Below are 26,564 nucleotides of genomic sequence, written 5' to 3'. Positions count from 1 at the left end.
ATGGCTAGTTTCTTAATCCTCCCTGATAATCTTCAGCAGAAGAGGTGCTACTGACACAGCATGAGACAGCAGCAGAAACAAAGGCAGCTAAGCCCATCCTCAGGGTTTCTACCTCATCTCTACTACTTCCAAGCTAGCCTGGCAAGATCTTTTTCCCCCTGTGCAAGGTAACAGACCTTAACAGACCTGCCTCATCCACTGACTCCCGGCAGGAAGGAGACCCAAATCCTGATTCTCTCCTCCACTTCAGTACATCACCTGCCCTTTCTGTCATTTATCACAAACCGAGGTTTAACTTGGTAGGACTGTCTGGTTCAGCAGAAAATCCTTGCAATTATTTGCTATTTCCACCCTGCATGTGTATGAATTCCCACACTCGCAGGCACATGGAGACAAAATTTCAACTCCATAGTATATGGGGCTGTGCCAGATTCCATTCAGTAAAGTACTCAGTTAATAACTTACTGACGTACTAAGAGAAAGGGAATACTTACATCTTCTTCTAGAAACCCTTTTAATCTTCCTTAGTGACTATATATAAAGATACCTATCTATCTCTTGGTCTTTCTACTGGAAATATCCAGTGTGATCTGCATCAAGTAATTTGCTGTCTCACAAGCAAACAAGAAAGCTGAAGGGAAGTTCTTGGAGAGAAAGGGAGTCTGAGGCATGGGACAAGGTATCCTGCATGTAGCCAGCCCAAAGAAATCCTGAACATCCTATAATTATTACTAAACGAATGCATGAGCTGGAATTCTGCATCACTGGCAGAGCGTGTGTTTAAGAGTAGGCTGGGAAAGAAGCATGCTTATTTGGCATTTCCTGTCCTTGCAGAGTAATCACACAGGATTGTGATTAAGCTCCCTAAATCCCCTGCAGACTCTTACTCACAATGATCCCATTTTAAACATGCCACTCCATAACCCTGAGTCGTCCTGTTGCCCTTTCAAACCAACTTTGAGCTCACTGGCTCCAAATGTAAGCAAAGATGTCATTTTTAGCTCAAACATTGCTAGAACAACTATCTTGACTGCAGCTATTTCTGTCTTCCTCATTAACCAGAGGGGAGAGAGGAAAGCCAGCCCTGGAGGCTAGGCACCGAGGCTACCCAAGCTTCCACTCAAAACACTAACCACTGTGGCACTTCAAACAAGCTTCTCATAACTCAAAAGTCACGTCTTCATTCAACTGGAAAGCCTGGCATCCTAAGCAACACCGTAACAGATGTTTAAACCACTTCTTCCCTGCTTAGAGTTGTAATCCCTTTAAAGGCTCACACATTTCACTTCCCGTTTAACTACACAGGGGAACATTTGGCTTTCTCCTGATTTATTTTTTCCCTTTCTTACCCGAAGGGCTCTTTTCTAAAATTTATTTCATTTTTCAGCAACACTTGCAGATCTCCTCAGGCACAAGAAGAAACAGTGACAGTCTGATTTCAGCTCACCTGCTGTGACATAAAACAACTATGCAGTGGACACCCCAAGTCTGAGGTTCAGTTCTGAGCCCTGGTCTCATTACAGAGAAAGCTGCAGGACCCATTTGAAATATGCACAAGTGCCTGATGATGTCTAGCCCAATGTACCAAAACATTGAAGGTTCTTTTTACTCCAAGTAAAAAATTTCATCAATAAATCTGGCATCAGAACTTCAGCAAACCTGCTCTACAAATCAAGATACTTAAAAAATATATATTATTACATACTAAACACTAAATGTGGATGATTTGGAAGAGAGACAATGGAAAGTACAGCATGAACTCAACATGGGCCACAGCCATCTTTAATTTGTTTACAAGGATGAGAGCTCAGTGATATCAGCACAGAGCTAGAGATACTTCAGTACAGAGCACTCACCCCCACTTTCCGTAAGAGATCTCCCACAATGTTGAGTGCAGATATTCTAGCTGAAGGAGTAAGAGGGCTGGTACCAAATCCGTTTGGAATAGCTGCAAACAAACATGTTTGATTATGTGAGTTGCTATGTGCCTTGCTCCTCCTCCACAGTTCAATTTTTAAAATAACTTCAGTATAAAAGGGTAAATCCAAAATCCTACTGCAGGCTCTTCATACAGTTACTCCATGGTAACACAGGCTGCATAACCAGTAGCCATGGAAAGAATAAAAGCTTAATTCCTGTTCACTGCCTCCTTTTCCATTAGACCTACATGCAGAGTTCATGCACTCTGCATCTGCAAGGCTTCTGCCTGCAATCTATCTAATCCAACCAGAGCTTCCCTTGGAATCTGCTCTAATTTAGAAAATAAATGTCATAATCCTTGTGATTGTCCAGAGCCTTCCAGATGGGAAGAGGACTGGACTAACATCCTGCTGCCTCACAGAGAAAACAGCACCCCTGAACGCAACTGTGGTAACAAAGGCAGTCTAGACTATCACAATTACTACCCACCATTTACCCACCACTGCTACCCTGCACTTAAGCTGAAATATCAGTCACTGCACTGCCCTGCAACCCCAAACGTGCTCTACTGCAGGCACCTACTGCAGAGTACAGTCCCTACCACCCCAAAGCAGTAGCTCAGCTTCTGAATCTTTCTTTTCCATAGCATTTGCTCATGATAAGTAGGCCTGATGCTGGCCCATGATTTAAAAACACAATTTTTAAATTACATTTATGTAATGCCTGTTGGATCCACATGTACCATGTTTACTTAAACAGGTGGATCATATACCACATGATCCACATGTTTACTTAAAGTTTACTAACAAGGACCTGGTCTGAAACTATTTTTGACAAGCAGAGCATAATCTCAAGCAACTAGGCACAGCTTCTAGGAATTCTACCTTTTGGGGAAGGAAAACTATTTTCTGATCCTTTTCCAACAGGTGTAGCTGGCAAGGAGAGAGACGCCTGGACAGCTGAATCCATCTTTTCACAGTCTAGAGTCGGAGAACTAGGTGCAGACTTTCGGGTGACTTCTTGTTGCCTTTCCCGTACCGCGAGCTCTTGCCGCAAGTCTGAAGTTGGAAGAAGGAAAATACAAAAACCACACATTATATTAGCAACAGATTTCTCTAACATGCTAATCGCTTTTTGAGAGGGGAAGGGGGAATACTTTGCAACAACCAAACACTAATTCACTGTTGCTGGATTTCTCCAGCAAAGACCAACATCTCAAATCAGACAGCTCAATACCAGCACCTCCCATTACAGCTGGATGTAAAGAGGCAGCAGAGATCCCCCAGCCCAGAGAGCTGCGTGGCCCCAGAGGGCACAGCAGGTGACTTGACCTCAGCATTCTTCCCCACTTGTAGTTTGGTTCCATGGGAAGTGTGCTTCGAAATACTTAGCTGGTTACAAATGCCTGCTGAACTGCATTCAGCTTCTGCTCAAATAGAAGCTGGGAAAACAGATTAATGACCCAGTTTTGTGTTTCTTGTGTTATTTTTCCAGTTAAATTCACAGGACTGTACACCAGCCAGAGACAGTCAAAGGGCTGTATCCAGTGTTTCTTGACTCCTCAGCAAATGAAAGAGCAGGCTGAAGAAGCCAGTAGTCCAAACGAAAGAGAAAGAGAATCACAGAATACTCTGAGCTGGAAGTGACCCACAAGGATCAAGTCTGTTGTACAATATGGCTTTTAAGTTATCCTGAATTTTTAGGAAAGATTTTGAGGAAAACAGCACAACTGAAATGAAATCCGATTTGTATTCCTAGGAGAGTATTTGTGGCTGTTCAATCAGAAATTTTATGTTTGACTTTGATACCATATCTGTTCTTTTAGTGCCTAGCATTCCTGCTTGCTTACATGGGAATAACATGCAACTTTTCTTTTCCAACAAATGCTAAAAGTTTCCAAAGAACTCATCCAAGACAGAGGATGTCTCATTTGATGATTCCTCCAGTGTTCTAGAAAATAATCCCCTAGGTTTTGCTGTCTTCTCCAGTATTATTGCCCTAACCTTAGACTGCAATACATACATATCTTCAGAAAATTCTTAATCTCCCTTTTCACATTTATTATAAATAAAACTGTTTTCAATAGTGGCTTTCAATTTGTGGGGCAAAAACTTGCTCCAAAGAGACTCACAAAGAACACCAACAAAGAAATCCCAGCCTATTGTCAAGTGTATGGCCTTACAGTCAGATTGTTGTTTTCATTGAGGAATTGTTTTAGAGTTTCACTTTGGAAGGAACATTGAAAATACTAAACTACTGCAATGGAAGGCTTTTGAGCAGATTGTCCTATTAGAGAAGTCGTGTCCCCCAACCATTAAAAAAACAGAATACAAATAAAAAAGTTTCCCCCATGTCCTCAATGTGAAACACAGCAGGGAATTCCCAACTTGATTATAACCCAGAAGACTATCTTAACATCTCTGATCCTACAGGTCTAACCACAGTCTTTACTGGAATATCTTTAATATGCCAGGTGATTTCCAACAGATTTAGAAAGTACACAGTAGACAGAATTTTTAAAGATAGTTGTTTGCCATTAATCATGCATTTTCCTGTCATCTCCTGTATTTTCCCTTCCTATACAAGGCACAAAACAACAGACAGTGGGATCTTTTGGAACACAGTACTCAACTCTGTTAGATCTGCGAAACAGGTTTTTTTTCTGGTCACGTTGGTTAAAAATTCTGAATGAATCTGATATTAATTCAGCCCTACATCAAGAGGTTTTTTTTGCTCTTAGCTACAGTGAACATACAAAGAATAGAGAAAATACTGTTAGTAAGCAAATCCCAATGCTTACATTACAATACCAGTTTGAGTGTCATTACGTGAGCCTTTCTATAAACACAAGCTTTGGTTGCTACACGTCTCTGTTAGCAAGCCAACAATGTCCCAAGACACAGAAGTAATCAAGAAAGCCATACCTCTCGCTTCATCCTTTAATCGCTGTACAGAAACTAGCAATGATTCCTTGTCATCCAGTTCACTTTCTAAAAACGCATTTCTCTCAATGGCCTGGTTCAGCCTTTGTTCAAAGTCCTCCAATGAAACTATTGTTGCCCTAGAAACAAAATCCAGAATATTAGGTTCTTTGGCTCAACTAACATGAAAGCGTATTCAAAAACATAATAGAGGAAAAATGTTAGCAGGGTCTACATTCAAGTTAGTCATCTGAAAGCTATGGAAATGCTTCTCTGAAAGGACTAAAACTCCAGAGAAGCCAGGGAGTGAGATGAAAAGAACACGATAGCATCTGGCTCTCTGAGATGTACCAAAGAGCTGGAAAAGAGCCAGTCTAGCGCACCTTGCTCCATTCTTCCCAAGCCATTCCGCAAAGCCATATATTTTATCAGTGAATCACCTCAGAAGGAACAGGCAACAGCCCAGAAAGCAGGGCACTGGGATATTCGTTCCATGATTTCAGTGGGACAACTCATATGTGTCAAAAGTTAGTCATGAGGTTAAGAGCCTTGTGGAAACAGGGCCTCAGCTCTTAGATCTTTTTGCCAGATAGCCGGAGGCTCATTCCTGGTCCCACTGAATCAATGGCAAAATTCCCATTCAGCAAAACGGAAGCATGATCGACTCCAAAACTGGGCGTTTCTAACAGCAGCCTGTTCATTTTGTGCACTTACACAGGCCACATTTGTTCCCCACAGTCATTAAGCTGTTATGCAAGGAACAGGAGACTCCTTTGGCCTGTTCAATTTAAAAGGGACTATGTAAAACACTAGCTTCTTACTTCAAAGGGGCTTTGAGCTACAAGGATCACAAATACAAGTCACCCAGCTGGTAGTATCAAAACCAGTGCACTGGCCTAGCTTGCTCTGAGCCTTCTTGTACTGCTCAGTTCTCACATGTGCATGAAGCATTTCAGGCTTTCCCACTAGTTCTTCTTGATGTAATATAACACTACCAGCTGATGGAGATGAACTCCAGGAGTAAAGTTGCACTGTACAAAGAATCAAGCATCATTTTTTTAAACCATGTGCTTTTTTTTTTTTTCCTCTTTAGAGAAATAAAGTGATGAATCTGAGTAGTAGGATCTAGTGAATACTTTAAGGAAATCAGAGGACTGCAGCCTTCACCTCTTTGCACGTTCCAAGTCATCGTTGGCCTGTTCCAACTCCCTCACATACTTATGTAGCTGATCTTTAATGGCCCTTGTCTGGCTCAGGTCATCCTCTAACAACGACACTTGCTTGTAGCTTTGTGCATACTGGTGCTCCAGTTTCTCCTGAAAGAAAGAGAAGTAGTGAGATAAACATCAGTAGCATACATTCTCCAAATTATCAGTGGTAAAACTGGACAAACAAAGTGAAATACTAGCTGCCGTCTGCTGATCTGGGATTACTGGTAACACACAACAAAAAGCGTGAAGGCAGAAGGAACATACTCTGAACATCAAAACTGGACACAGGATAAAATGACAAACACCACATTGTGCATTGACTTCTCATCACAACCCAGCTGGCTGTTCAGAGATGCATCCCTGCATCTGTTCCTAACAGCCTGCACTGACAGCTGCTCTGATGCCTCAAACATCTAGAAAAACAAATCTAACTGCACAGCCTCCCCTTCAGTGCCTCTCTCCCCTGACAATAGCCACACTGTTACCAGAACACATCTGATGTCTCCATTACAAATGAGAGCCACTGAAATCTGTAACAAAACCTCCAGGTCCACAAGCTTATCTTCGAGATACTGGAAGAATCAAGTCTCAAACACACTCTCACCAGCTCCAAAGGGTACAGACAGGGTCTTATGGAAAAACTACTGACCTTGAAAAACACATACTGGCCTTACAGACATAACCGGGACTGGACATGTGAACAAGTAATCCCCAAAACCCTATTTCCATTAGATAAGTTTTCCAACCTTTGCCTTCAATAAACTAATCTGAGGTTACCAGAAAAGGTACTTTTCAAGACCCTGAAAGAATTTGTTAACACAGAGGGGTTAATTAAAATGCATCATCTGAACACACACACATCCTTATTCAGTTCCTGTCTCCACAGATATGGCTGTTAAGAATTAGGAAAAAATCTCTCAAAGATGTGCACAAATCACCCATCTTCAGCTTTCTTTAAGGTCTCATAAAACCAAGGAGACGTTCTGGAAAAAAAATAAAAAAATTGCAAAGAAAGATGACAATGCAATGGCCTGACAAAACATACTTGTGTTGTCCACCCTGTTGCTATGCTGATGTTGCCTGGGTAAATAATAAAGCTACCACTTGGCAAAGCCTAGAGAATTCAAATAAACGAGCACAAACTCAATGACAAGAGTTTAATGATGTGAACAAGAAAAATTCCTCCAGAAATTTCTCTGGTAGGTTGCTGCCTTATTTGGGGCACATACTGGAGATCCTCAAGACGGGATCTTAAACAGATGACTCCTTTACTTCATTTGGATATTCAGTGACCAAGAACAGAACAGACAACCTAAAATAACATCCAAGACATATCTGTAGGAGAGGCAATGCCATTACAGACAAGACCTACCTTTAATGTTTCCACTTCATATTTCAGTCTTTGGTTATCTGCTTGCAAATCCCTATTCCTCTGCTCAGCTTGCACTAGCTGTGCCTCCAACTCAGCTTCTAATTCTCTGCTTCCCTCCTGAAATTCAGCCAGCTCTTCTCGAGCTTCCTGGAAGCTGTAAGGAGACAATTTTGTCAATCGAAAATGCAGCATCTCTCAAGTTAAAACAAAGTCCATGGCTCGTTAAAAACAATCAGCTGAAAAAACACAAGTTTTAAAGTACTTAAGCGTCATCCACAGACCTCTGCAGGGGAAAATGAAAAACGAGGAATAGAGAAATCACATTAAGTTTAGCTATAAAAAGAAATTCACTCCCTAACATCAAAAAAAAAAAAACAAACAGCTACATTAAATACATGTGCAAATACAACCTTATCAAGGCTGTTTCCAGGAATCACAGAACCTGATGAATACTTTGTACTCCCCTAGCTTTCACCCTAGCAGACTTGACAGAGTCACTAAATAAAGTGAGTTTGTAACCTGCTTCTGGTCAGCCACTAACAGAATGATTTACTGTATCTCTGCACTACCTGGAAATTTAAGGTTGCTGAAAAGCATTAAGCTTTGAATCTTAGGGTTACTTAAGCACTTTGGAAGGAAGCCAGCACTTACTAACCTTGTACCACTGCAAGGTATTAAATTGCTAAAAGCAGCCTCTCCACATACTTCACTTATTAATTTTTCATCTTTACCAAATGTCATAGCTCAGCTCCCAGCAAGCTGCAGAGAAAACTAACAAAGCTTTAGGAAACTACATACCCATTGGCATTAAAGGGAGACTTTTCTGACACCCAAGAACAGCCCAGGAAACCCCACATGTGAAGGGGCCTGCCCTTCACATGCCCACTCCCAACCCCATTCCCAGGAAAATAAAAAAAAAAAAAAAGCCAAACAAAAAAGCAACTTGCACGTTGAGCTCTTTGGGCTTGAGAGAGGTTTCACTTCTATTGCACACAAGTAACACTGAGTGCAAGAAAAGCTTTCCAAAGAGAACAAATGCTGGGAGCCTATAGTCATTTTTTGTAACCAAAAAGCCTCGTGCCCCCTCAAAACACGCAGTGGCACAAACACAGGCTGGACTATGAAGTACAGTGCATTTCAATAAATGGCAGCAGCCACCAAAACAGTCACTTTTTATACCAGTAACTAAACTGCAAGAAGCCCAAGGGACCAGTAATGATATCATCAAGCCCAAAGGCAGCTACTTGCAATAAAATGTCAAGTTACTACTCAAAGCAGCACTTTAATTATACAAATATGCACATGATAGCAAAAGGGGCTCTTCTCCTGCTCAAACATGCCCAAAACATAGCCTTGAGTTCCTGGCATGGTAGCACTAAGGAACACTGCGCTTCCACAAGGCTGGTAACATAAAAGCTGGATTTAAAGCTGGAAATAAAGAGCTTTTTTTTTTTTTTTTTTTTTAACAGACACCTAATACTCATTTTGGTAAAATCTTGCAGAGAAACAGATTAAGCCACATTCTGATCATCAAGAACTATCTGCAAATCTACAACAGTACCTTTGTTTGTACTTCAAGGAGAGCTCTTTCCAATACGCAGTTTCCTCCTTTGGACTTGAAAAAGTTGGGATTTCTTCACTGTCCATGATCAGTAGGTCCCTGCAGGGCACAAACACAAGAATGTGCTCAGGATAGGCAGACAGGCCCCGAAACTGCTGCTGGGCTTCATGGCATGGCCTGGCAACAGCATCCAGGCTTGGCACTGGCCAGCAGGATGTTAATGATCATCACTCAGCAGAGACCTGCCGCAAGTAATGAAATATCATCCGGCTTCGGGAAAGGCTTGTGCAGCAGCCTGAAATGAGACCAAAACTGTCGGCTGCATGCTGTAGCTGTCACTGAAGCAATAGCTAATGCCACGTGCTCATTTAGGACCACCACTGGTAAGGACATTGAAATTTACAGCTATCACAGTTTCCACTTCCATTTGGAAAATGTTCTTAGAGGTTCTGCCTGCTGCCCTTCCTATTATGGCAGGAAAGGGCACGAAACAAGCGAGCCCAAACGCTCTGAGGTCAACAGCCAAGGAGCTGTGCTGTGGGTGTTAAAACTCGATTTACTCTTCCCAGGTTGAGCCCAAGCTCATTTCTGCTTCCGTACCAATGAGGTAGGTGCTAGCAGCCACCCTGAGACCCGCTGTGCCCTCCCCAGCCACCCCAAAACAGCTCTCCCCAAGCCCCGTGCCCCCCCAGGCCAGCAGCTCCTGCCAGGGGTGTCTCCGGGAGGGTGGCAGCCGCGCTCTGCAGTGCAGGAGCTGCCCCCGGGGTGTCACGCAGACATTTGGGAGCTCTCACTCAAGGCAGTCATTTCTCTCCCCCCTCTCCAACAGCCAAGACTCCAGCTCGGTTATGAATTCCCAGAAAACAAAGGAATAAGCTGAAACCAACCTCTTTGCTATGGCAGAGGCTTCAGACAGCGCTTGCTCCAAGCTCACGCTGGCAATTAGCCAGTAACAGCTGACCCGCGAGTCCCGGCTTCCCCTCTGACAGCCATCAATAGCCACTGCTGTCCCTCCAGGCCCAGCCGTGTCACACTGACACGTCCTGCATCGCCGTGACCCACATTTCAGCCACCCAGAAGTGGGACACAACGCCCCAGCGCTTTCATCAGAGGGCAGCCAGGCTCATTCCCCAGCCTGGTCCTTAGCTCACAAAGCGCGGCACAGCCGCTCTTCAGCCGGGACCGCAGCTGCCACCACCCAGGGCACGGGACCAAACTCACCCAGCGGGTGCTCGGCACCTCAGAAGCACCCCGACTGCCTCCCTGTGCTTCCTGCACCCCACGCTGCTGTCAGGTCCGAGCTGGCCATCATCAGCCAGGCCCCCACGCCGCTGACACCTGGCCGTGTTTCCTCTCCTACGCTGCCCTGAACTGAACACAGCACACGTGAGGCAGCGCCAGCCCTCCCGGCACACGTCTGTCCAGTCCTGCTGTCCCTCCAGACAAACACGTCTTTGGCGTACGTGCTTCAGCTGCTGCACCTGTTGGCAAGGCAGTTTAATGGTAACCCAGGAACAAACGGCGCCCCGTGCAAAGTGCCTGTTTACGGTGGATGCGGAGCCCGTGAATCACCTCCCGAGCTGTCAGGGTTTCCCAGCCGGCTGCAGCAAGGCGAGCAGACATTGCTGTGGCTCAGGCACACGTCAGGCAGCTCCTGGGCTGCTACGCTGATTTGGGGGAAGAGAAAGCGATGAGCAGTTTGCCTTGGTTACCGCTGTGTGCTGTCCGTAACACCAGTCCCACACGGATCACATCGGAACCACTTCAGTACAAGTCTCCGGACCTTCCCCTCCGTCTCTCCAAGAGGGCCAGCTGAGAGCACAGAGCAGCAAGAAGCACGTTTTCCCCAAAACAACACCAGAGGTGTAGCGCTGAACGGGGTCAGCTCCCAGTGCTCCGGAGGAGCCCTTCTGAAGACGTAACCCGCCAGGAAGCCCCACGTCAGCGAAATTCAGGATGCGTTGAGAAGAAAGCTAGCACGAGGAAGCGCCTTGCATCATTTCCTAGAAGCAGGCGCCACAAGGCGCGCCTGGGCCCAGGACTGCTTCCTGCTGCGAGGGTGGGGAGGGCAGAACCTGGGGGTTTCCACCCCTCGTCCAAGCACCACTTCCCTGGAGACACCAAAGGGAGGAGACTCGCCCTGCGGTACCCCAAAGCCGGCAGCACCCCTCGTCCTTCACCACTGAGGTCTCAGAGAGGGACGGCGCTGACCTTCCCAGGCCTGTCCGCGGCCCCTGACACATTTTTTAGGCGGTGGCAGCTCGCACCCACCCCTGCTCAGGGTCCTTCCTCGTGCCCAGCTGTCAGCCCTGATTTCTCACCTGGCTCCTGCCCTGCAGAAACACCTCCCTCAGATGCCAACGTGCTAAGCTCTAGCACCCACAGCCTGGTTTGCGTGCACGATGCTGTAGCTCTTGCTTTCTCTCACGTGCACGGGGCCAAGAGCAAGCTAAGAGCACACACACTACACAAACACGGCAGCTCGGGGCCAGAACGCTGCCCTGAGCATCGGGAGGGGCAGGCAGCTTCACGGCACAGAAGCACAGCCCTGCAGAAAGCAGCCCCCCAGCACCACCAGGGCACGAGCACCCAGCCTGAGGCATGGACGCGTGGGACGGCGTCACCCACGGCGTGCCAGGGGCTGGACAAGGACGGCTTTGCTGCTGCACGGCGCCAGCTGCCCGGCTCGGGGCTTTGTGCGAGGGGCTGAGCCGCAGCACGCCGAGCCCTTCCCATTCCCGGGCTCCGTGCAGACGTGGCGCTGCCAGAATCGAGCCTTTGACAAAGAACACTGAGGCTTTCAGGACATGGACAAGACAATGCAGCAGCGTCTTCCAGGGAAAATGAGAGCAGGCTGATGGTGATGCCCACTCGGCATTCATTACAACAGCTCAGCATTCATGCAGCACCCTGGGAAAGCTCGGGCACGCGGGCATAGCTCCAGGAGCAGCACTAAAACAAGAGCTGTGTTCAAAGCACCGTGGCTGCTTTCAAGCCCCCAGTACACAGTCACTGGGACGGAGTAACTCTCCTCTTAAAACGGAACAACTTTTCGATGCTGTGATTGCACACACAAAAAAATAAAACAAAACAAAACTGCAGCTTGTAGGTTAAGGACTTCTCTAACTGCATCTTTTTCTTTTTTAAGATGGGACAAACGTGGTTTCCTCACCTCCAGAAGCATCCTGCCAGGTGGGATGCTCAGTATTTTCTGAACCCGACATGTGCCAGAAGGAACTGAACTACCAGGCAGACAGTACTTTCCTCAAGGACATTAATGGACCTTGCATTCAAGGCCAAACGGAAATCTTCAAGGAGCCACCAAAACACAAACACAGCACCTTAAAAAAAGCTGCCCTGGCTCCCCACGTGACTGGAGGCTGCAGCTCAGGCTTGGATCAGATGTCAGAGCACAACACAAGGCTCCACATCCAGCGCAGTGCTTGGACTCCTCTCTGCCCCTTCCCACAGCTCAGAAGCCGCTGCTCCGATCCTCAGCTCATCACAAGCTACAGAAGCACTCAGAAGTGACTCAGAGCCGTGCTCAGACGCAGCTGTGATCACCCAACACTTTCAGGGAGCGCTCACCGAGGAGAGGGGAGGCACAGCAACGTCACCGAACACACCAAGCTGCGGTAAAAGGCATCCCACATCCACGCTTCACTTCCTGACCTACCACCAAAGGCAGCACAACCGCCAAGTGACCTTTGGAACTGAGCAAATACCCACCTAAAATAGGACCTGGCAGAGAAATCCTGCCAAGGTCACATCCGGCCTCCAGCTCCCTGGGCTGTCAGAGCCCCGGAGGGGCCGGGTCCCTGCCCCTTGGTGCCGGGAAGGGCTCTGCCAGGAAGCGTCGCTGGGGCCTGGCAGGCAAACCCAGGTCTTCCACCTCTTCCCATCATCTCAGAAAAACAGAAGAAAACTTGTTTCTGCCATTTCTGGTTGTCAAATCCCAGGAACCAAGAGGTAACCCCCGAGCTGGCAAAACTCTGGGTTTGTTTATTTTATCTCAAACCCAATTTTGGACTCAAAGCACAGCTGGGCACCTGAGCACTCCAGAAAAAAAAAAAGAAAACACAAACTTGTGTTGTCTTTCACTTATAAGAATATAGAAAACAAACAAACAAAAGCCGTGGATTAGGTTTCTCCAATCAATTTGGGCTTGTTTTTCTCATCCTGAAATAGGAGCTGGAGGCATTTTCATACGCGCGTTGGAAGGCTGCCTGCTTCCAGCTCTGCTTCGGAAAGCGAACCTCTGTCTTTTCCTGCAGTACTATTTTTGAACTGAATGTTCTCTGGTGAACCACAACAAATGCCTCCTTGCCTCTTACAACAGCAGCGGATGAGCTTACGGGAGGAAAAAAGAAGTCAGAGAGCACAGCGTCAGCACAGCACTCCCTCCCCGGCCGTAACCATCAGTCCTGCCTTTCCGAGGTGGGCAGCACGGCAGGCAGGAGAGGACCAAACCTACCCGCAGGATCCTCAAGCCAGGCTCAGGATAGAAGCCTCTGGAACAGCCAGACACCGTTCAGTAAAGCCTTTTCATCCTGACAGCCACTGTGGAATCAGCCTTATTGATGTACTACAGCCAGCCTGCTATGCACACATGGCCAAGGCTTGCACACCTGGCAAACAGGAGACCTGCTGGGGGAGACAGGGACATCTACCCCCCACCCCCCAAAAGCAAAACCAAACCAATGTTGCCACGTTAGCCAGCCCTGCGATGCAAGCAGGGAAAACAGAAGGAAGGCACTAATATGGGAAGCCTCTTTTCAGAAATCCAGCTACAACTACCAAAGGCATGAGAATTTCCTGATAAAACCATTGTTTCCTTCACACACCTGGCAGTGTAAGACAACCTGCCTCTGCTTGCTCCCAGCAGCACCACCAAAGCCTCTCCTGCCCAGCAGCAACAGCCTCACCTGAGAGTTTAAGGCAGACACAAAGAGCCTGTGACAGAAGCCGGCACAGAGGTCTCTGGAGCCTCCCCATTATCTCAGCAATTAATGCCATCCCCATGATGAAATTCCCTGGAAAGGCGGTGGCCAGAGGGCTAAGATGCTTTTGGTCACTGTCAAACGAGTGACTGGGAAGCTTGAAGGGAAGAGCACTTGGCGCAGGTTTCTCCTAAGGTGAGGCAATCCTCTGCTGCCTTTTAAATCCCTTACAATCCGGCAGTGCCAGGGAGGGAAAACCTTTCTGAAAAAGGCCACCCAGACACAGGTCACGAAAGCAGGGGGACTCAGGTCGCTTCAGCAAACACTTAACGAGATGAGAGCTTTAAAGAAATCCCCGAGCTGTGCTGTGATCGGGGCAGTGAAGCTCAGCGGGCTGTCCCAGCAGAAGGCCCCGCTGTGGGTACAGCCGTGCTGGGGAAGCCACACTGCTGGCAGCGGCTCGATCTGCCCCAGGGCGGGCACAATGCGGTGGTGATAATGCACTTTGCTTGAACGCACCTCAATTTTATCTCGATTACGTTGGGGACACAAACACCTAAACACTGTGCGGCTCTCCTTTTTTAGTCCAACTTCCCCCACCTCTCCAGAATACCTGTAGGAGACTGAAGGCACGCAGAGTGCTTCGCTCCCGTGCTTTTTGGCAGCCTCGTGCCAGCCGCCTCCAGCGCCAGCTCTCCCCGTGGCACCAAGGTCACGGCCACCACAGCCCCATTTCCCCCCCCCCCGCAGCGGGGCTGTTCCCTCACACACCCGCAGCTCCACACGAGGAGGAGAGCAGGGTTTGGCCCCCAGGAGCTGGGGAGGAAGCTAAATTTGTACGGACACAGACACACACCCTCACCTCGGTACCCTCGGCAAGGCGCAGGATCCAACCCTCACTCACCGAGGGGCGGCCGCCCGGGCTCTGCCTCACACACCCGCAGCGGGCCCGGCCCGGCCCGGCCCCCCCCCCACACACCGCCCCCCCCGCTGCGATCAAACACAGCCAGGGACACAGCGAGGCCCCCGGGCACTGCCCGTGCCACTGCGGCCCCCCCCCTCACCGAGCCCGGCAGGCCCCGGGGGGCAGGGGCAGGGCAGGGGCAGCCCCTTCAGGACCCCCCCCCCCTCACTGTGCCGCCCCCTCAGGGGGCCGGGGTGAGGGGGGGGGGGCAGCGGCTCGCGCAGGGCGGTGGCCGCGCAGCCCGGCCGGTCCTGACAGACGCGCGCTGCGCCCAATCGCAGGCCGCGGAGCCGCGCCGCCGGCCAATCGCGCGCGCGGGGGGGCGGGACGTGCCCCGTTGTCAGTTGGCAGCCAATCGGCGGGGCCGCGCCGGGCTCCACAGGGCCCCGGGCTCAGCCCCGCAGCCCCCGGCCGAGCCCCGCGGCTCCCCCCCACCCCCCCCACCCCGCTCCCCGCCGCCCGCCGCCCGCCGCCCCTTGTCCCGGCCCGGCCCGGCCCCGCCGCTCACCGGGGCGCATCGCCCGCCGCAGCCGCCCGGCCTCGGAACCGCCTGATCCGGGCACCGCGGGGCGGGGACACGGGATGACGCGGGGGGGGCGGGGCGGGGCGGGGACGGGGCTAAGGGGTGAGGGGGCGGGGAGGGGGCTGGGGGGGACAGGGGAGGGGATGCAGGGATGGGGGGTGCTGGGGGGCTGCAGGTCAATACAGGAGGGTGGTGCCTGGCATCTAGGAGGGCGTTGGGGGTCCCCAGGTGACGGCCCTGGGGGGGGGGCTGCAGGGACAGCAGCCCGGGCACAGCCCTGGGGCCCCCCCCCAGCCCCTCCAGCAGGGATTTGCCATCGGGGCAGCTCTGTCCCGGGGCTCGGGGCCGGCGTTTCCCCAGCAGCAGCTCCCTCGGCACGGCCGTGAGCACCACAGCACCACAGCACCACAGCACCACAAGCCACACGCCGGGCACAGCCCCCCAGCCCCATGCCCCATGGGTCGGCCAGGGCAAAGGGCTGGTGCTACCGAGGGGCTTCTTGCTGCATAAAGGCAGAGACACTTCATTTATCCCCATTTTACACCCCCCTGCCCCGAGCTGGTTGCATACATTCACACAGAGGCTTTTTTTGATAAAATCTGCTATTTTTACCGGCTAATCTGAGTGCTGCCGTTGGTGCCTGGGCGATATTTGCCCAATTGTTTCTTTTGACAGACTTTGCCAGCAGTTCCTGAAAAAAGCTGTTCCCGGCTCTGCCTGCCTACTGGACGCTCGGCTGCCCCCCAGTGATGATTTTTGTTTTCTTGATTTTTGCCCTGCTGCTCACTGGGTGCTGGGGTTACCCCTTGTGCACCCCACATCTTTCGGCACCCATCGTCCTGGGGGTCCCTGGGTGGGGATGGTCCAGGAGATGCAGGAAATGTCTCCAGAGCTCAGCCCTGGTCACCCTTCCCTTGCTGGGCACCTTGGTTTGGATGCATAAACCCAGGCACGGCAGGGTGGGGAGGATGCCCTTGGAGCCGAGCATCGCATCTCAACAGCCCCCCGGGTGTCTGGTGGGCAGGCTGCCAGGCAGCCCTGGTTGGCAGAGCAGCTCTGCACGCACACGCTCCCTTTTCAGCACTGTGTGGTCATAAACCCCAGGAAAAATCATTAAATTAACCCAGATCATGAGCACCGCCATAAGTGAATATCGAATGATATTCACTGAGCCTGTTTTTCCTTGTGCTGCTCCGAGACGTGTGTTGCAGCAGGAGCTGGAGGCTGACCTGTTCTGGCTCCTGTTAAACTGCCCCGCTGCTCCCCCAGCCCGCTGGGAGCTGGGGCTTGGAGGAAAATATCAAACTGCAGCAGTCCGGCAGGCAAAACCACAGAGAATAACTCGTTTTGGTACAGGACCCCAAAACCCAAGCCCTGACAGCCTGTTCTGCTGACATTGCAGGGTGTCTGTGCCTTGTCTTCCAAAACATGGCACAAAGGAACTGACAGCAAAAAAGGGGTGAGCATCTGAGGCAGGGTGTCCCCAGCACCTTGTCACTTCGCCTGGCTCTCTCCCACACTCTCTCCTACCTGTGCCAGCAGCCGGCGTGCAAGGGATGAGGGTTCAAACCCCGAGTGCATCCCAGACTCCTGCAATGGCCCCGTTGAAGCCTCCCATGCCAGAAGCAAGGGGAAAATCCACCTTTGCTGGCCATGCTGAGCCAGAGGATTTGATGACAGGTTCAGCAACCTGCTCCCCACCCCGGCCCCGTTCCCAGGAAGGACCTGCCCATCCTTGGGCTTGCAGGATGCCCAAGCCCCTCTGCCCTGAGCACTCCAGCCCCGGCTGAGCAGATGCTGCCTTCTCCCCCTGAGTGTCCTCCTGCTCGCCTCAAAGCCGTGTGGTTTCTCCATTACATGGGAGATGCTGTGGATTAGCATTGCAGCGGCACCTCCTCCCCTTAACCATCTCCCCAAGGGGCTGGAATGGGAAGTGAGGTGGGACCAGGGCAGGGAGGGGATGCTGGAGAGATGGGGAGGCAGGGGGGATGTGGGCTGACACCCCGTTCAGGCCTTGCTCTGAGGACTGGGCCCAGGGAAAGCCAGCTTCTGGTGCTCTTGCATCTGTTTGTGGTAGCAAATAATTCACCAATACCTATTTGTTTCTGGCTTTTGGGGCAAATGGTGTCCATATGGGCCAAACCTGCCCTGCAAAGCAGGGACCAAGCCCAGGTGTGCAGTGGGAGCTGGCACAGCCCCGGCACTGTCCCAGTCCCCATGGGGATGGGGCTGTCTTTGGGATGGGGACTAAAGATGGGGTCTGTGCAGCTCAGGGGAAAAAAAGCCTTCAAGGAGCCTTTGGAGACCACAGTTGCCCTACAAGGTTTGGAAAAACCTTATGTGTCAAGGGGCTGTGTGGCTCTGCATGGGCCGGGTGGGACAGGAGCCGATGTTTGGTGTCGGAGCAGGGCTCGGAGGGGTTCCACCCGGGTACCGCGGGTCCCTTAGCAAAGCAGGCAGCATCTCAGCAGATCCGCACCCTGGTGGGAAAAGAGGAATTGGAGAGAGTCTCGGGGAGGCTCCAGATGTTCCTCGGTGCTGACAAGCATCTCTCACTCCGAAGGGCCAGACCCAGGACGCCCCCGTCCCACCCAGCCGTGGCACCGCTCCGCGCACCCGGGGCTGGATTTTGGGAGGCAGCCAAAGCACACACGAGAGCACCACCTCCTGGGCAAGGCACAGAGCGCCGGGGAGGCCGCTGATGCAAGGGCTCCTGCTTCTGGGGCCTCGGGCGTGCTCCCCTGAGCCTCCCCCAAGGCTGGGAACATCTCCGCAGGCTAAAATCAAACTCGGGTTTACTTCTCCCCTCTTATCCTCAGCTCCTTCTCACCGATGCCAACCACTCGCTGTGCTTGAGAGGCACCTGGGAAGAGGTGGAAGGAGAAGGGGCTGAGCAGAACCTCCTGTAAAGCCTCAGACCAGCAGGTCGAGATCTGAACATGAAACACAAACCATAGTAAAATGTTGAGTAAAACTTCCCAAACTGGCTGTCAATTAGAGACGTGGGCACAACGATTCCTCCTTCTCCAACTGAAGACTTCACCTGGCTGAGTGGCAAAGCTCCCTGTGTGCGTCTTGCCACCAAGAATAAATTGGGATTTTTCTCACCGGGATCCCAGCCCCAGCTGAGCAAATGGGTGGGACACACCTGGGCTCACTGGAGACTTCCCTGTTCCATCAGTTGGAAGCTGCAGCACGGGCTTGACATGGAAGTGCTGAGACCTATGGCACCAAACTCACACAGAGATCAATCTTTTGTCTATAAGTGTGCTTTGAAGATAAGCAGTTTTATGTAGCTATATATAATAGCTTTGTGCCTCCCGTCTGCCTGGTGGTTGGGAGTAGGAAGTCTGGGTGATGCTAGTGAAGATTTGCAGCATCCTTTCATCCCTGTAAAAAGCTGCAAAGATCTGCCCTGAATCTGTCACCATTGCAGGGAGGGGACATCGGCCACCCCAACCCCAAAGCCAGGGCTGTGTCCCCTCCTGGGTCAGCAATGTCCCTTGTCTGCGGGGAGCCGCCGGTCCTGGGCAGAGCAGCTCTGGCTGTGGTCATGGGCCAGGAGCTGAGCCTGGAGCCACCTCCTCACCTGGAAAAGGCATCCTGGACCTGGCTTTGTCCCTGGACCCGGCCACTTGTCCTTCAGGCACTGTCAGACCCAACCCTGTCACCCAGCAGAGACGCGGCTGCACATGGAAGTGGGGCAAAGGCACCGGGAACGGCCGTGACCGGGAGAGGACGAAACTGCTGACAAAGCCGGGGCCACGATACACCAAAATCCCTTTGATTTCAGCGAGGCCAAAGCTGCCGAGGGAGGCAGACTTGTTTTTCCAGTGCCTATGTATAGTGCTGTGAGCTCATAGTTTCCGATGGCGGAGAGTATCCGAACTATGGGAGCAGGAATTTCCACCCCGACGCCTTGCTGGCTGGGAAGCTGCAGGTGGGGGCAGCGCGGCCTCCCCGCATCCATGGGCACTGCCCCGATCACTTCTCCCCCTGCAGCGCCCTGGTGGGTACGAACAGCCCCAAGGAGATCAGGCGGGACAGGGGTGCGCACCCCAAAGGTGCCTGTGGGACCCCTGCCCTGGCTCAGTCTGGAGAGCTTTCAGCCTCCACCAGCCCGAGAAATTTGGGGTAGTGGCTCTGTCCCCGACCTGCACAGCGGAGCGGATGGGGATGGTGTGCTCCGGATCTCCCTACAGCTTGCGATGGGATTTCATGGCACGAGGTCCGCTGGGCACGACCCCCAGCAGAGGCACCCTCTGCAGAGGCTAGATGCATTTTGGCAGCTGTCCCATGGCACAGCATGGCACGGCGAGGCTGCACCCTCCCTTTTGCTTCCAGAAACCATCCCCGTGTTGTAACCACTGCACCCACGGGTGACTGATACTGCTGCCCACGCCTGCCACCCGCTGCCCTGCCAGGGCGTGAAACTGTCCCTGCTCCCATTGCAGCGACTCTGGGGATCCATCGATTTTTTTTTTTAGGTGCAAGGGGTGCATTAATGTGCTCATCCACCCATTTTCTGATTGTCCCATAGCTCCTGGAGTGCCTTGGGCACCTTCCTGAGGTTGGAAGGGTGCAGGACCAGGGATGGTTGTGCAGAGCCTCTCTGCCCCCAGGCAGGACCCCTGCTTGTTGTCCAGGTTTCTCCTGAACCACAGTGGAGACTGCAGGTCCCCAGGGCATTTGGGTCCCTTGAAGCCAGGTTGGCTACCCCGTGGCCACCAGCTGGGCTGGGGAGGCTGGGAAGAATTGAGGTGGTGACAGGAACCACCCACCCTCCAAACGCTTCTTGGGAGGCTTTGGAGGGAAGATGCCTCTTGGCTCCTTGCCTGGGTGTCAGGTGAGGAACGACAGCACCCCAGGACAAGGGGCAGGGCCACAGAAAACCTCTCTGTGGGTTTCCAGCTCTCATGTGGCCAAGCTGTGACTCATTGCCAAGTGCAGGGGTCCCACCTACCCCAAATCTGCAGCAGCTGATGCTGGAAACCACCAGGCAGGTGTGAGGTGCCAGTGGCTCTAGTGCCTGCTCCTCTGTGAGCTTTTGGGGCTGCCCCCAGCCATGCTGGGGTTTGGGTGAGCAGCCAGCAATGCGGCTGGGGACCAGCACCCCTTCCACCCCCTGTTCCAGCAGGGTTTGATCACATCACACAAAGGCAAGCAGGCAGGACCGTGCCGCCCATCCCTGCCTCCGCCGCCTGACGCCGGCTCCTCACCCACTCCCTGGTGAGGATCAGGGCTTTAAAACCCAAACGAGTTCCTCCGCATTCACTCCCCGGGAGCTGCCCTGTCCCCGCTCCTGCTTTTACGCAACGTGCCCGCATGAAACGCGCGGCCGCCAGCTCCGTGTTATATAGGCGTCCCGGTCCCCGTCCCGGCTGCTGCTCGGCGCTGGGGACAGTGGTAGAGTGCATGGAGAAGACCCTGCCCAGGTGCCCTGCAGCAGGTAGGGGGGCTCCGGGGCACAGGGTGTGGGTCTCCTGTGGTTCTTTAGGGAGCATCAAGGCCCTAAATCGGAGAGGAGTTGGGGCTGCCTCCTTTTGAGCAGGGAGGGGATGGCTTCTTGTGTCTGCGTGGCCAGCCCGGTGCTGGGGGTGGCTGCTGGGCTCTGAGCGGGGCTGCGATGCCCTCCTCTCCAGCAGCAGGGGGGATGACAAAAGCTCCAGAAACATCTGTGAGGACACCCAATTGGTTGCCTGATTGGGTGCAATCAGGCTTGCAAAAGGGGGTACAGATTGTGTTGGGTCTGAAAACACTGCTGGGGCTGGAAAGTTGCCTGCTTTATGGAGCTCCAGCTGCTGAACCACTCTAGGAGAAGGGAGCTGAGCATCCCTCCTTCACCTTTTCTCCCTCTCCCTGTCCCTCCCCTGACCCCATGCTCCCTGCCCTCGGAAGCACCTGGGTTTCCTTCGGACCCAGCCCGCGCAGGGGTCTCAGGACCGAGGTGGCCCTGGTGGCCCCGCACTCCCCGGTGCCCGAGGCCAGGGCAGGGGCCAGGTGAGGTGTTGGGGCCGGGCTGTGCCCTGCCCGCTCTGACTAACAGCAGACGCCACTCTCGGTGCTCGCAGCCCGCACCGTGCTCAGCAGTGGCCCGGACACTGGGCTGGGATGTCCCTGGAGGGAGCCTGGTGTGGGGCTCACTGCCTGCCCCCACACGCTCCATCTTCACCTCCCTGCCCCACCTGCCCATCCTCCCATCCCCTGGGGTGGGGGCATCTCCTTTCCTCGGCAGGCTTCTCTGTGGGATGGGAGCTGACAGCAGGGCACAGAGGCACTGGTGCCACGCACTGAGCTTGCTCTGCCTGCAGCAGGGTGCCGGTGGGTGCAGCCCCATCCAGGGGCTCTCACCTTTTCCCTTTTCCCATGGAGTTTTGCAGCTGGGGCTTGTTGCTCCTGGGAGCTCCAGAGCTGAGGTCCTCCCGTCATCCCTCTCCCGCACAAGGTTCCAAACAAGGGGGTTTAATACCCCTAAAAATGCCCTGCCTCATGGGGACCATGCCTCAATGCCACCCACACAGATGTGAGAGGTGAGAGGGTGAGGGCAAGAGAGCAGAAAGGAGGAGAGGTGGAGGAGAGATGGAGCGTGCCAACCACTGCACCCCAGACCTTATTAACCTTATCAACCCCCCGCATCCTTCCTCGCAGCTGGGGAGCACCCGGGGACCCAGCAGGGATGTCGGAGACCTCGTCCAGCAAGGAGGCTCCCCCGGCCGAGTGCCCGGTCTGCTACGAGAAGTTCCAGCCGCTGGAGCACACGCACCGCAGGCTCAGCTGCGGGCACGCCTTCTGCCATGACTGCCTGGTGAAGTGCCTGCTCTCCGCCAAGCTGGACGGCCAGGTGCGGAGCAGCATCATCTGCCCCGTCTGCCGCTACGTGACTTTCCTCAGCAAGAAGAAGGCTCTTTGGCCCAGCAACCTGCTGGCGCTGGAAATGCCCCTGTCACCTTCCTCCTTGTCCCAGCTGGCCAAACTGGAGCCCAGCAACACCTTGGTGGTGCCCAGCCACTTTGTGATGCCGGTGCAGAGCTTCGACCGGTGCCGCGGCACGGGGAGCAGCCCCGGGGACTCGCAGGGAGAGCTGGCACGGGAAGCCCACATCTTCGTCATCAGCAGCCACGGGATGCCGCTGGTGGACACGGACTGCTCCTCCCTGGGGAGGAGAAGCCTGGCCGAAACACGCAGCACCGTGTCCTCCAGCTCGGCCCTGGGCGTGAAGTGCTGTCAGTCGCCCATCGCCCTGGCCGTGCTCCTCATCCTGACCGTGGCCATGCTGGCGGCCGTGCTCCCTTGGCTGCTGCTGGTGAAGAGGGACTCGTAGCAGGGATGGGACCGGCTTGGCTGCTGCAGGGCTGCCACCGACGCCGGGGCTGGCACCTCCTGGAAAACATCCCTGGAGGGAGCCCAGGAGCAGCTCCAGGGGAAGCTCTTCCATCTGGCCAGGGACTTCTGGGTGTTTCTGAAGGTCTCTGGGTGCTGACATGCTGGATTTTTTGCCTTTTGGCTAAAACGTGGCTTCTCAAGCCCTGTTGGTGGATTTTTCTGGCATTTTAATGGCACGATGGGGCAGGAAGGGACCCAGCTCGCTGCCCACGCAGTCCCAGCCGTGCCCTGCTCTTAGGTCCCCAGAGTGGGGGCCATGCTCCTGCTGCCACCGTGTCCCTTCTGCTCTGGGCGTGCAGGGACAGGCAGCAGGGCAGGGGGCAAAGCCAGGTCTAGGCTGTGCCAGGAGCAGGTTTGGGAATCCCACCCTACTCCCCATGGTGTGGGCATCGGGGATGGGCAGCTGAGGCTTGGGAATTTCTGTGCCCTGTCTAAAGGAAGGACGAGAGGGGGCTGCTGTTCACCCCCTGCCAGAGCTGCCAGCGGTGACGGGGACTTTCTCCTGCCACTCTCCCCCTGTGGCTGGGCACCCCAGTACTGCCTTTGCACCCTCACCACCACCTTTGTCCTCCTGACCCAGTGCCCAGCCCCATGGGCGCTGCTGGGCTCACTCATTCTGGAATGTGCCCCGAGGACCTTGGTGCTTTGGGACTGCCTGACCCCTTTGGAGCAGGAGCAGGGTGTCCCTCGCTGTCACCCGCAGGAGGTGGCGGCAGGCAGGAGGGTGGCACATGGTGGTCCCCGTGCTCCCTAAGTGGGATTCTCACTGCCTGGATGGGCATCAGGTGGCCAGAGTGCCACCGAGACAGCTTTGGGATCATCCAGGACATTTCATGGGGACAAATAAAACCGACCTGGGGCTGGAAATGCTGCTTGATGGGAAAGGATCAAGGCAGCCCATGGCCCACCGCTGGGCAGAGCCAGGACATCATTCATCCACCCCCGTGCCTCAGTTTCTCCACCTGCGCGCTGACCCCTGCACGAAGCACTGGGAGATGACCTGAGGAAAAAGTGCTTGAGACACTGCACTGGAATGGAAATCCTATTTCATAACAAATAATGACCTGACAAGAACGCGCCCTTGCCTCATCGTTTAATAATTACCCTTGTTATGACGCCATGTGTCGGGGGAATTACTGGAGGGTGCCAGGGAGCCACCCCCTTTATAGGGGCTGCCCGGAGGTGGGTAGGTGTGGAGGAGCCCACTTCTGGCTGCTGCTGCTGGAGTCTCGGGGATGCTTGCCAGGGGGGTGGCAAAGAGACCCAGCAGCAGCTCTGGGGTGCGGAGGGACATCCTGGGATGCGTTGGGGTGACAGCAGGGCAGAGGGGCCCAGGAGGTGCCATCAGCAGGGACAGGCAGCGCTGTGGGCCTTGGCGGGGAGTCCGGGGGCACCCCCCATTTCGGGCAGGAGCTTGCCACAGGGTGGCACTGCTTGGCCAGGGATGGGTGCCGGGGCTGGCGTGGTGGCAGGAGCAGCCCTGGGTGGCAGCACCCTGCGCCTCCAGCCCCTGCCTTGGTGGGCGAGGGTCACGGAGCCCCCCGGGAGCCCTGCGGCCAGCACACCCCGGCGAACCAGGGCCCAGGGGGCTGCGTGCGTCTGGGAGGGTGACCCCAGCCCCGTCCTGTGCGCATGGAGAAGCTGCCAGCATCCTGTCTGCTCCTTGTTCGTGCTGATGGCTGGAGCCAGACCTTCCTGAGCCCTGTCCGGCTGCAGGTCCCCGGGGGAGATCTGGCTCTCCTCACACCACAGCCCCCACCAGGGGCATGGCAGGGACCATTTCAGGGACAGGCGCAGCTCGGGGCCGTGCATCGGGTGGCTGTGTTCCCTGCAAATGTCCCGGCCCCCCAGCACATCACCCGCTGTGGGGACACTCGTGTAGTCCTGCCTTGCCCCTGCCATGTCCCTCAGCAGACACCAGCACTGCTCTGCGGGCGGTCAGTCACCCACTCGTGTCCAAATTCTCCGGGCAGCGTCTCCTTGCAGAGTTACTGCAGGCTCCTGGCACACCGCTGGTGCTTGCGATTCAGACTGGGAGCTGCTGGAGATCCCTGGGGATGCGCTGGGGGCCCTGGCTCCATCCCAACCCCTTCCCTTTTCCCCCCTTTTTGTTGCTGGAGAGGGCTGGGATGTCCCGTCCCTTGTTCCCTGGTGACACTGGGGCCCTGTCCCCTGCCACAGCCCAGAGGCTGTGGTTTTCACGAGCAACCCCAAGCTGCCCAAGGCAGGAGCCCATTAGGGCAATTATTTTCTAAGTGCATCCGGGAGGGAGCTAATGACTCTCCTGCAGATAAGGAAGGCCAGCATGCATGCACACAAAATTAAAGGTCAGCTAACAAAAGGGCCAGAGACACGTCCTCCAGGCAGCTCTGGTGGGCAGGGGCTTTGTAGGACCCTGCCATGAGGACGAAGGGCTCATGTGATGGGGCAGGATGCCAGGAGCTCTGATGCTGGTCTGGGACTGCTCTGCAAGCGTGTGACAAGAAATAAAGCCCAGCTTGGGCTGGACTGGGGTAGATTGTGGGCATTGGGGGCACTGGGAGAGTGTCTGTGCAAGTGTGTCTGTGTGTCCTCATGTCCAGCAGGCAGCTGGCTGTGCTCAAGATGCAGTTGGACGTGTTTCACTATCAGTGCACAGGTTTCCATGCCTGTTTTCATGCCTTGTATTTTATTTCAAGCAGGTGCCGATGTATGTGCGTGCCTCAGTAAAGGTTTCCAGAGACTCTTGAACTGAAGTGAGTGTCCGGGCATCTTTCCCCCACCAGCCCTGGGGCTGTGGCACCAGCTGTCCCCACGGATGGACATCTGGCTGTGCGTGATGTGGAGCCTGCCCGTGCTTTTAAAGGAAGTCAAAGTCCCCTCTTCACTGTCCTGCTCTGCATGGGTCAGCTTGGGGTGTCCCTTCCCTCCGGACCCTGTGGTGCCCACAGCTTCACCTGCTCCAGCAGCACACCTGCCCAGCCTGGTGGGGCTGGAGCTGTTCTACACCCTAGTCCTGGGCAGGGAGATGGGGGTGAAGGTGCCAGCGGACCCCAGGAGCTGGTGTGTCAGAGGCTTTTCCCCTTCTCTGTGGAAGGAGAGGTCCCCAGGCCACGTCCCTTCCCAGGAGCCCTGCAGCTTGGCTGTGGGCTGGATGAGCACAGACTCGATGAGCAGCATTGGAAGGGCATCGCCCTTGGGGTGACCACCTGGCACTGGTGGCATTCCCGGTGCCAGCCCTCAGCCTGCTCGCGGTGGGCACCAACACCTGCCGTGGGTGCATGGCTCTATCCATGCTGGGTACCCCAAAAGCTGCCTTTCCCACTCACCCATGGCAATGAGGTGCACCAGGCTATGTGACCCCGACCCAGCAGCTGCGCTTCAGGCAGGATGCTTCAGCGTGCACCGCCGGGTATCGCTACTGTCTGGGCAGGCAGCCTGGCCTGGGGACCTGCCCTGGGCGCCAGCTGGCTAGGAAAGGGGTGGGGATGTGTGTGCCAGCTCAGTGATTTGATCAGCATGGCCATCTGGAGCAGGCTCGGATCTCCTGCTGCAGGTTTCAGAGGCCTGTTGAGAAACGAGTCAGGCACAGCTGCTGTCTGCCCATGCAGGTGCTCCTGAGGATGCTTCTGACACAGAGGAGGGCGAACAGGTCCTTTCCAACATCACATCCTCTGCCCTCCTGAAAGAAAACTCTCCTGCACACCCATAACTCCTGTAGGACCACCAGCACGGTCACCACGAGCACAAGGGCTTAATGCTCTCTTTTTAGGAGAGGGAACAAAAACCA

At 53.9% G+C, this 26,564-nt stretch overlaps 2 protein-coding genes across 9 annotated transcripts in view; one reads left to right on the top strand and one right to left on the bottom strand.

Moving 5' to 3' along the window:
• The window catches only part of NDEL1 (nudE neurodevelopment protein 1 like 1), a 25,225-nt gene extending 9,730 nt beyond the window's left edge, over positions 1-15,495 (bottom strand). For 5 of the 7 annotated variants that reach the window (XM_068655246.1, XM_068655250.1, XM_068655248.1 and 2 more), the window contains exons 1-7: positions 15,398-15,495; positions 8,986-9,084; positions 7,425-7,578; positions 6,009-6,157; positions 4,845-4,981; positions 2,805-2,978; positions 1,857-1,948 (exon numbers count right to left, since the gene is read on the bottom strand). In XM_068655246.1, coding sequence (XP_068511347.1) covers positions 1,857-1,948; positions 2,805-2,978; positions 4,845-4,981; positions 6,009-6,157; positions 7,425-7,578; positions 8,986-9,071 — 792 coding nt within the window. In that variant the 5' untranslated portion in view covers positions 9,072-9,084; positions 15,398-15,495. Of the gene's footprint in view, positions 1-1,856; positions 1,949-2,804; positions 2,979-4,844; positions 4,982-6,008; positions 6,158-7,424; positions 7,579-8,985; positions 9,085-14,787; positions 15,012-15,397 lie in introns of those variants that run through there. The other 2 variants (XR_011088796.1, XR_011088795.1) reach the window with 2 other exon arrangements.
• RNF222 (ring finger protein 222) lies at positions 13,098-26,564 on the top strand. 2 transcript variants are annotated; one of them, XM_068655252.1, is made up of 2 exons: positions 13,098-14,120; positions 22,061-26,564. In XM_068655252.1, the coding sequence occupies exons 1-2, from the start codon at positions 14,047-14,049 to the stop codon at positions 22,731-22,733; spliced, it is 747 nt and encodes a 248-aa protein (XP_068511353.1). In that variant the 5' UTR covers positions 13,098-14,046; the 3' UTR covers positions 22,734-26,564. The 2 variants fall into 2 exon arrangements, with proteins under 2 accessions (XP_068511353.1, XP_068511354.1); XM_068655253.1 differs by lacking the exon at positions 13,098-14,120 and adding an exon at positions 20,237-20,861.

Source organism: Anas acuta, chromosome 18, assembly GCF_963932015.1.
Source record: "Anas acuta chromosome 18, bAnaAcu1.1, whole genome shotgun sequence".
In the NCBI taxonomy this organism is placed as follows: Eukaryota; Metazoa; Chordata; class Aves; order Anseriformes; family Anatidae; genus Anas; species Anas acuta.
Note: the sequence above shows the minus strand (reverse complement) of the source record. Positions and strands in the feature narration are given on the sequence as shown.

What these genes read in the sequence shown, in the direction of transcription:
- RNF222 (XM_068655252.1), top strand. Translation starts at nt 14,047, where the DNA reads ATGCTTTTGGTCACTGTCAAACGAGTGACTGGGAAGCTTGAAGGGAAG. An exon ending in TGGCGCAGGTTTCTCCTAAG is followed by an intron (nt 14,121 to 22,060) that starts GTGAGGCAATCC and finishes CCTTCCTCGCAG; the next exon opens with CTGGGGAGCACCCGGGGACC.